The 8,520-nt window shown below is 42.3% G+C and overlaps 1 protein-coding gene across 1 annotated transcript in view; it reads right to left on the reverse strand.

Annotated features, from left to right (window-relative positions):
• Nucleotides 1–377: 377 nt before the first annotated feature.
• The window catches only part of Ubxn8 (UBX domain protein 8), a 30,406-nt gene continuing 22,263 nt past the window's right edge, over nucleotides 378–8,520 (reverse strand). The window contains exons 6-8 of the mRNA XM_008844942.3: nucleotides 6,377–6,418; nucleotides 4,441–4,515; nucleotides 378–2,456 (exon numbers count right to left, since the gene is read on the reverse strand). Of these exons, the coding sequence (XP_008843164.1) occupies nucleotides 2,289–2,456; nucleotides 4,441–4,515; nucleotides 6,377–6,418 (285 nt within the window). The 3' untranslated portion in view covers nucleotides 378–2,288. The remainder of the gene's footprint in view (nucleotides 2,457–4,440; nucleotides 4,516–6,376; nucleotides 6,419–8,520) is intronic.

Raw genomic sequence — 8,520 nt, forward strand, 5'->3', positions numbered from 1 at the left:
TTTGCCCTTACCTCGCACATCAAAGGTCCTGGCTTTGATCCATGCATGTACACGTTGAGAACATCCTGGTCTCCCAACCCAACACCCCATTCCTGAGCAAAGGAGCCAGACCAGAACATTGCTCAGGCTATAGACAACTGCTCTATCACTCCACCACTCCCAGCCCCCCTTTTTAAGACTCTTCTATAGGGCTGGAGAGATGGCTCAGTGGTTAAGAACACTGTTCTTGCAGAAGACCCAGGTTCGAATCCCAGCACCACATGGCAGCTAACAACTGTCTGTAACTCAAGCTCCAGGGGATCCAACAAACTCTTCTGTCCTCTGGGGGCACTGCCTGACATAGGTGCACTTACATACATGCAGGCAATACATGCATACACATAAAAATAATGTATTTTTTTTAAAGGCTTCTACAGTGATTTCATTTTAGCTTATCTCTTACTTCACTATAAGCAAAAATAAACCAGGTAGCATTTTCCAGCATTTCCAGCTAAAAATACACTTGGGTAAACAGACATTTCCAGACTTCATTGGCACCATCTTCCTCTTCCCACCTAACTGCTGATGACAGTGCTGCTGAGGTAACTGCCACAAGTCTCCCCTGCAGTTTTAGCAAACCAGAGGTTTTCATCCTGTTTTGTGGCACTTCAGGTTTTGTTTCATTACAGCAGCTCCGTTTACAGGGACCTAAACCTGTACAACACAGATTTTCCATTGCAGTCTCAAAATAGCTGCGACAAACAGACTCAGAAATCCTGAGGCCAAGAATCAGGGTGCATCTTTGCTGGGAGCATCTGGTGATTTACTTTCAAATGTGTATTAAGTCTCCACTGTGTTGTAGGTGCTTCTGGATGGAAAAAGCACAGCCACTGCATTCAATGAATGAATCTATGTAGGAAGACAAAAACACACGGCTATAATAATAAAGTCTATAGAAAAGACAGAGGAGCATTAACTAAGTGAAGGGTAAGTTGACAGGAGTCAGGTGAGCAGACAAGGGAGGAGGGGAGGCTGGAGAGGTGGCTCAGAGGTTATGAGCACCTGCTGCTCTTGCAGAGGACCAGAGTTTGGTTCCCAGCACCCAACTGTCTGCAACCCCGAGCTAAAGGGGCTCTGATGCCCTCTTCTGGACTGGCCTCCATGGCATGCACACCCACGCACATACACAGAAACACAAAAATAAAAATCTTTAAGTGGGAAAAGGTAATGGAATGGCTACAACAGAAAAGCTTTACAGCAGCTAAGAGTTTAAACTCTACTTAGAGTATGCGTGTATCATGCTTAAGGGCAGGAAAAGAAAACGGCTAGACATTCTTTTCTAAAAAATCATTTATGTTTTAATATCCTAATGGCTTTATTTTTCAACTTTCACTTTTTCCCTGCTTCTCAAATCCAGGGCCTTCTGCATGCTAGTCAAATGTTTTGCAACTAAGCTATGTTCCAGAGGCTGGGGTGTAGCTCAGTAAAATAGTTTGTCTAGCATGAATGAAGTCCTAGGTTCAGTTGCTACCACTGCATAAAAAAACTTTGTTCCACCTGGAACTCTGTACATGTTAGGATTTAATACAAGGCAAAATTATGTAAGATCAGTCAACATTAATTCATTTAAAACCTTAAAAAGCTTTGAAATTTCTTTAAAACCTTTACGTTTTCAAAATTAGAATAAACATTCCTACTTAAGAGATTTTGAAGGGTTTAATGGAATTTTGAAATACTGTATGGTAAACTGGATTGAAGAAGTAGAAACCAAAGTCTTAGGCTAAGGGTTTTGTTTTGTTTTTGATAGAGCATTTAACTATGTAACCCCAAGCTGGGCATAGTGGCGCACACCTTTAGTCCCAGCACTTGGGAGGCAGCAGATCTTTGTTACTTCAAGGCCAGCCTGGTCTATATAGTGAGTTCCAGGCCAGCTGGGGCTACAGGGAGACCCTGTCTCAAAAAGACCAAAAAGAAAAAATTAACCACAAAATTCTGTGGTTAGAATCATATGCCACCATGTCTAGCTCTGAGTTTAACACACTGAGAAGTGAGATGGTCAGATGGGTGTCACACTATATATACCCTTTACCTTCTCACTTTGGTACATTATAAAATGGCACAGTCCTCAAATCATTATGCACAGAGCAATCCCTTCTCATTTTTGTGTGGGTACATTCCTATGGACAACAACACTGAAGTATTACTGCCTTAATCTCAGTCAAGGAATGGCATGGTTTTAATGCGAATACTGTCCTGTACAATCATGGCGCAGTCGACTGTAAGTAGAGCAAGGTAGTTCTATATCTGTGCTAGTTGCCCTGCTCTTTCTCTTCCACATTAAGTACAGTATCTGCAGTCACTCCTATGTCCTCCAATGACAAGCCTCCCTCCACTTCCAGAGGCCTTCTAGGGAAGGAAGTGGAAAGGCTGTATAGGGATTTGTGGTACCCAATTTTCATCATCCAGTCAAGTAGGACCTAGAGGAAAGAAAAGCTTAGTATCAAAGACTGTTCACACATCCCTCTACAGTCTAGATCACTGACACTGTACAGTTCTGACATTTTGAAATCATGTCCCTAAGCAGAATGAAAAAGAACTTCCACATCTTTCAAAGGTATTTTTCAGACTTTAAAGGAAAATAGCATGTCATGAATTTGGAGGTAAGAAAACCTTATATATCTTTTGTTCCAGAGAAAGTGTAGGTCTCCTGGCACTTAACAGCAGAGCTACTTAGAAACTGAAAGCCTCGTCCATAAATAGGAGATGGAAAATATTCAGTAATAGTTGAGAACAAAAACATTTGGAGAAAAAATCAGATCAAAATCTAAGCCAACAGAACACATTAAAATTACTTTTAAAACTTTTCAAAACAGACATGTTCAGGTCTCAGACAAAGCCCAATTTACCATGGGCCTCTCCTATAACTGTATAACTGTGTACCATTTCCTGTCAAAAAAGTTATATTCACACGGAGTTCCAACTTGCAGCACAACACACACACGATTCCATAATAACAATAAAAAGTTTCAACCCAATTCTATCTAAAAACACATCTGCCTCAAACCATGAAATTTTAAAGCATATTTTGCTTCAAAAATAAAGGTAAGGTAATTGTGGTACCATACAACTACGGTCCCAGCTACTTGAGAGACTGAGACTGGAGGATTACTGGAGCCCAGGAGTTCGAAACCAGCTCAGGCAACAGTAAGAACTCATGTCTCAAAAAAAAAAAAAAAAAGGTGGATGAATGACAGAATAGTCCCAAGAGAATCGATAGTATCAAATAAAAGAGCCCTTGTCTTAAACCACCATCCAAAAAATATCAATTTTTTAAAATTTTATTTATTTTTATTTTATGTGTATGTATGCATTTCCTGCATGTAGGTAAGTGCGCCTGTGTCGTTCAATGCCTGCAGAGGACAGAAGAGGCCGTCAGATCCCCTGAAACTGGAGTTACGGACAGTTGTTAGCTGCTGTGTGAGTGCTGGGATTCAAACCCAGGTCTTCTGCAAGAACAACCAGTGTTCTTAACTGCTGAGCCATCTCTCCAGCCGTCAATTTTTTATTAATTAAAAAAAAATTTCTAGTCACGCGTTGGTGATGTACACCTCTACTCCCAGCACTCAGGAGACAGGCAGGCGTATCTCTGTGAGTTTGAGGCCAGCTTGGTCTACATAGCAAGTTCCAGGACAGCTGGGGCTACAGGGAGACCTTGTCTCAAAAAAATTTTTTTCAAGAGTCCCTGGAACTGAATCCAAGACTTCACACATGCTGAGCACCAGCTCTCACACCAACCTTACACTCAGCATTATGTCTTCTTGTTTTCTTGAGACAGGATGTCACTGGCTAGCCTCAAATTCCTGCCAGGTGTGGTAGCCACACCTGTAAGCCCAGCACTCAGGAGGCTGATGTAGAAGAATCACATTCTATCATTACATTTTACCTCCAGCTCCAAAATATAAATACATGTTTTAAAATAAGCTGCCAGGTGTGGTGGCTTACGCTGTAATCCCAGCACTTGGGAGGTTGGAACAGATTGCCATAAGTTCCAGGCCAGCCTTGACTACACAGTAAGTTCTAGGCTAGCCTGGGCTAGAGACCCTGTCTCAAAAAGACAAATCATCTTATCCACCAAACTTAAAATGTAATTAAACAACCAAGGGGCGATAGCTCAGTGACAGAACCACTGCCATCCAACATTTCAAGAAAAAGAACCTGGAGAGGAAGATGAGGAGGGAGAGGGGAAGAAGGAATTACAAAAAAAAGGGAAAACAAGATTTTTATGTAGAGATCACAATTCAAAGAAGCTGTCCAGACTTTTGCAGTATAGAATACCCTTAAATTATCCGATTCACTTGATGGGAGCCCTAGGTAACAGCACAGTAATCCTCTCCACTGCATTTGAACAAAGTAGTGCCAAATTGGATTTTTTTTTAATTCTGAAAACACAAATTTTCTCACCTGTGAACTCCAAGATTTAAAAAATCTTCTCCTCAGAACACGCCCACTCGGACATCGAAGAGCAACAGTAACTACCTGAGGGATAAAAAGCTCCAAGTAAGCAGGAGTGGAGGCCATGCCTGTAGTCCACTCCCAAAGCTGAGGGGAGAGGAAGCCAAATTTAAGGTCAGCCTGGGCTACAAAGCAAGCCTTCGTCTTAAAAACAAAGTAAAAAGTTCTGATAAGAATTCCAACATGGGGGCTTGGAGAGATGGCTCATTAGTTAAGAGCACTGGCTGCCCTTGCAGAGGGCCTGGGTTCGATTCCCAGCACCCACATAGCAGCTAACTGTCCATTAAGTCCAGTTCCAGGGAATCCAATGCCCTCTTCTGACCTCTGCAGGCATTGCATGACACAAATGCACTTACGTACATGCAGGCAACACACTCGTACACAAAATAAAAATAATTTTTTAAAAAAGAATTCCAATATGGGCCAGGTGTGGTAGTGCACACCTTTAATCCCAGCACTCAGGAGGCAAAAGCAGGCAGATTTCTGTGAGATTGAGACCAGCCTGGTCTACATAGTGAGTTCCAGGTCAGCTAGGGCTACAGGGAGATGCTGACTCATAAAGACAAAAACAAGAAAAAGATGGGCGGAGGATGTGTCTCAGTTGGTAGAGTGCTTGCCTACCATGCGCAAAGCCCCGAGTTCAATACCCATCACTACATGGTGACAATAAACCTGTAATCCCAGCACTGAGAAGGTAGAGATGAGGATCAGAAGCCCAAGGCTGTCTCAGCTACATAGTGAGTTCAAGACCAGCCTTGAACCTATCTCAAAGGGGGGTAGAAAGGTTGGAGAGAGGGCTCAGTGGGTAAGAGCCCATCCCACTCTGCTCTGCTGAGGATCCAGATTCAGTTCCCAGAACCCACAGGAGGCATGCCGCTCACAGCCACCTGTAAATCCAGTTCCAGGGGATCCAATAACCCTGTCTGACTCCATGGGCAACTGCACACACATGGTGCACATAAACTCAAGCAGGCCCACACACACATAAATGATTTAATGCAGCATCTGGATTGTTCTCTTCAATTGTCTCTGTCTTTGAATGACTTTCAGATTTTCTCCAGAGTACTAAAATATTACAAATGTGTTGACAAAACTGAATCTCTCCAGCTGGGTGTGGTGATGCACACCCGTAGTCCCAGCACTTGGGAGGCAGAGGCAAGCTGATCGCTGTGAGTTCAAGGCCAGCCCGGTCTACATAGAGAGTTGCAGGCCAGCTAGAGCTGTACAGGGAGACCCTGTCTCAAAAATATTAAAAAAAAAAAAAAAAAAAAAACAACCTGAATCTCTCCTAATTATTTTCATGGCTGCCTCAAAAAATGTTTTGTAAGGAGGCTAATGGATGCTGAGCTTCACGAGATGAGACACTTTGGCAGTTCTCTTTCTGGGCATGTAGCCCGATGACTTAATGGCTCTATACATGTATGATTCCTCTGCATCAGACAAGCATCTAACTAAGCTGGCCAATGGCAAGAAGGCAGTTCAGACCCACAAAGTATCAGTCCCGTTGCAGAACAGAAAAAGAGAGCCATTCCTTAAAAATACACAAGTAGCTACAATCTTCCTCTTTAAAGAAATACAATGTGATGCCGTCTGTTTTGATTCTATTTTAATAAGTAGATCGTTGATGATTTAAAGATCTAGAAAAGCCCATCTGTACCCTCTCTCTGCCTGAGGCAGTGGATGGGCTCTAAACTCAGCAGGCAGCCTCTCGCAGAGGCGCTCAGCTGAGGAACCTGATATCATGTCATCCACAACAGACCTAATTCAGTGCATCAGGAAACCTGCCGTCTTCGCCCCAAGCCAAGTGCAGGTGAGACATATTTATCTGATGCTAAACAAAGAAAATGGAGAGTGAGATTTTTTTCAGAGAGGAAAATAAGCTTACTTCTTCAGCTGTGTCACATGGTTCTTCAGGTAAATCAGGAATCTAAAGAAATGTAAAATATTGGTGAAAGAAAGTAAAAACATTTCCAAGAAGCAAAGAAAAAATAAAATCACACAGTTGTGTTGAATACAGTCTACATATATCTAAGCATAGGTCTTTTATTTCGATACACATCTATAGAGAGCTTATTAATATGCCTGGGCAGGTTAAGGCACTTGCAACCAAGCCCAACCTGAGGTTGATCCTTGGGACCCACAGGGTAGGAAAGAACCAACTCCTGCAAAGTTATCCTCTGGCCTCCACATGTGCATGCATGCACACACACACATAATAAATAAACCCAACTTTTAAAAACTTTTAAAAGTGGGGGCTGAAGAGATGGCTCAGCAGTTAAGAGCACTGGTTGCTCTTGCAGAGAATCTGGGTTCAATTCCCAGCACACACATGGGAGCTAACAACTGTCCTAACTCCAAGTTCCATGGGCTCCAACGCCCACTTCTGACATCCTGTAGGCATTGCATGACAGAGGTGCACTTACATACACGCAAACAATATATTCATATGCATAAAATATTTTTAAAAATAAAAAGATAGCCGGGCGTGGTGGCGCATGCCTGTAGTCCCAGCACTTGGGAGGCAGAGGCAAGTGGATATCTGTGAGTTCAAGGCCAGCCTGGTCTACATAGTGAGTTCCAGGACAGCTGGGGCTACAGGGAGACCCTGCTTCAAAAAGACAAAAAAAAAAAAGATAAAAAAATAATCAAAGCTTACAATAAAATCAGAGCAGCTCCCCCTTGAGAAGACCATGCCCACTTTCTCAGATGTGTCTTTTTCTCTGAGTGCCTTTCTCTTAATCCTAGTGCTTAAAATCTCTTACAGTCTCTTGGACCAGCAAGATGGCTTAGCAGGTACAGGCCCTTGCTGCCAAACATAATGACCTGAGTTCAAACTCTGGGGCCCACATGGTGGAAGAAGAACTGGATTCCCACAGGTTGTCCTCAGGTTTCCACACTCACACCATGGTGCACACAGACATACACATACATAAATGTAAACATTTTTAAATCTCTTAAATTCTAATGAGAGAGAGAGAATATGAATGACAGGTCAAGCTGGGGAAGTAGCTCAGTAGTAAAGTGCTTGTCTAGAACGCATATAACCTGTATTCAATCCCCGGCACACCTCCTCAAAATTTCTGCTTTTTTTTTTTTCTGGCTAAAGTCTGCCTTTATTAATTACATGCAACCTAATTTCCGAGACAATTTCAGGAGTTTTCAAAACACCAAGTAAAACATTAAGAAAGTACTTTTTACTACTTTCATGTTATTATTTAAGAATTATTGTTGGGCATGGTGGCACACGCCTGTAATCCCAGCACTTGGGAGGCAGAGGCAGGTGAATCTTTATGAGTTTGAGGCCAGCCTGGTCTACATAGTTAGTTCCAGGACAGCTGGGGCTACAGGGAGACCCTGTCAAAGAAAGACAAAAAGAAAAAGATCTTCAACTTTATTTATAACATGAATATTGTTATAGCTTATAACCAGGTAGGCCAGGCATGGTGGTGCACGCCTTTAGTCCCAGCACTCAGGAGGCAGAGGCTGGTGGAGCTCTGTGAGTTCCAGGCCAGCCTGGTCTATATAGTGAGTTCCAGGGGCTATAGGGAGACCCTGTCTCAAAAACATAAAAAATAAAAAAAATTAAAAAAAGACATTCTAAGATCCTGTGGTAAAAATACACTATTTACAGGGCTAAGGAGCACTGGTTGCTCTTGCAGAGGACTGAGGTTCAGTTCACAGCACCCACATGGTGGCTAATAACTCCATAATTCCAATTCTAAGGGATCTGACACTGTCTTCTGTCCTCCACAGACGTTTCACATACATGGTGCACTTATATGCACGCAGGCAAAACAGTCCTATACATAAAATAAGTAAATAATTATTCTTAAATGCACTACTTAAAGAAACAGGAAAAGTCTTGCATTGTGGTGCATGCTGTAATTCCAGTACCTGGGAAGTGGAGGGACAACGCCTCACCATCACATACAGAATTATCTAAAAACATTGCAAAAACTATCTCAGGTTATGTAAATAACATATGCAGAAAATGAAACTTGTGTTTATATTTGAGTTCTATCCATATAT

Source organism: Nannospalax galili, unplaced genomic scaffold (genome assembly GCF_000622305.1).
Source record: "Nannospalax galili isolate Female #2095 unplaced genomic scaffold, S.galili_v1.0 scaffold680, whole genome shotgun sequence".
NCBI classification, from domain to species: domain Eukaryota; kingdom Metazoa; phylum Chordata; class Mammalia; order Rodentia; family Spalacidae; genus Nannospalax; species Nannospalax galili.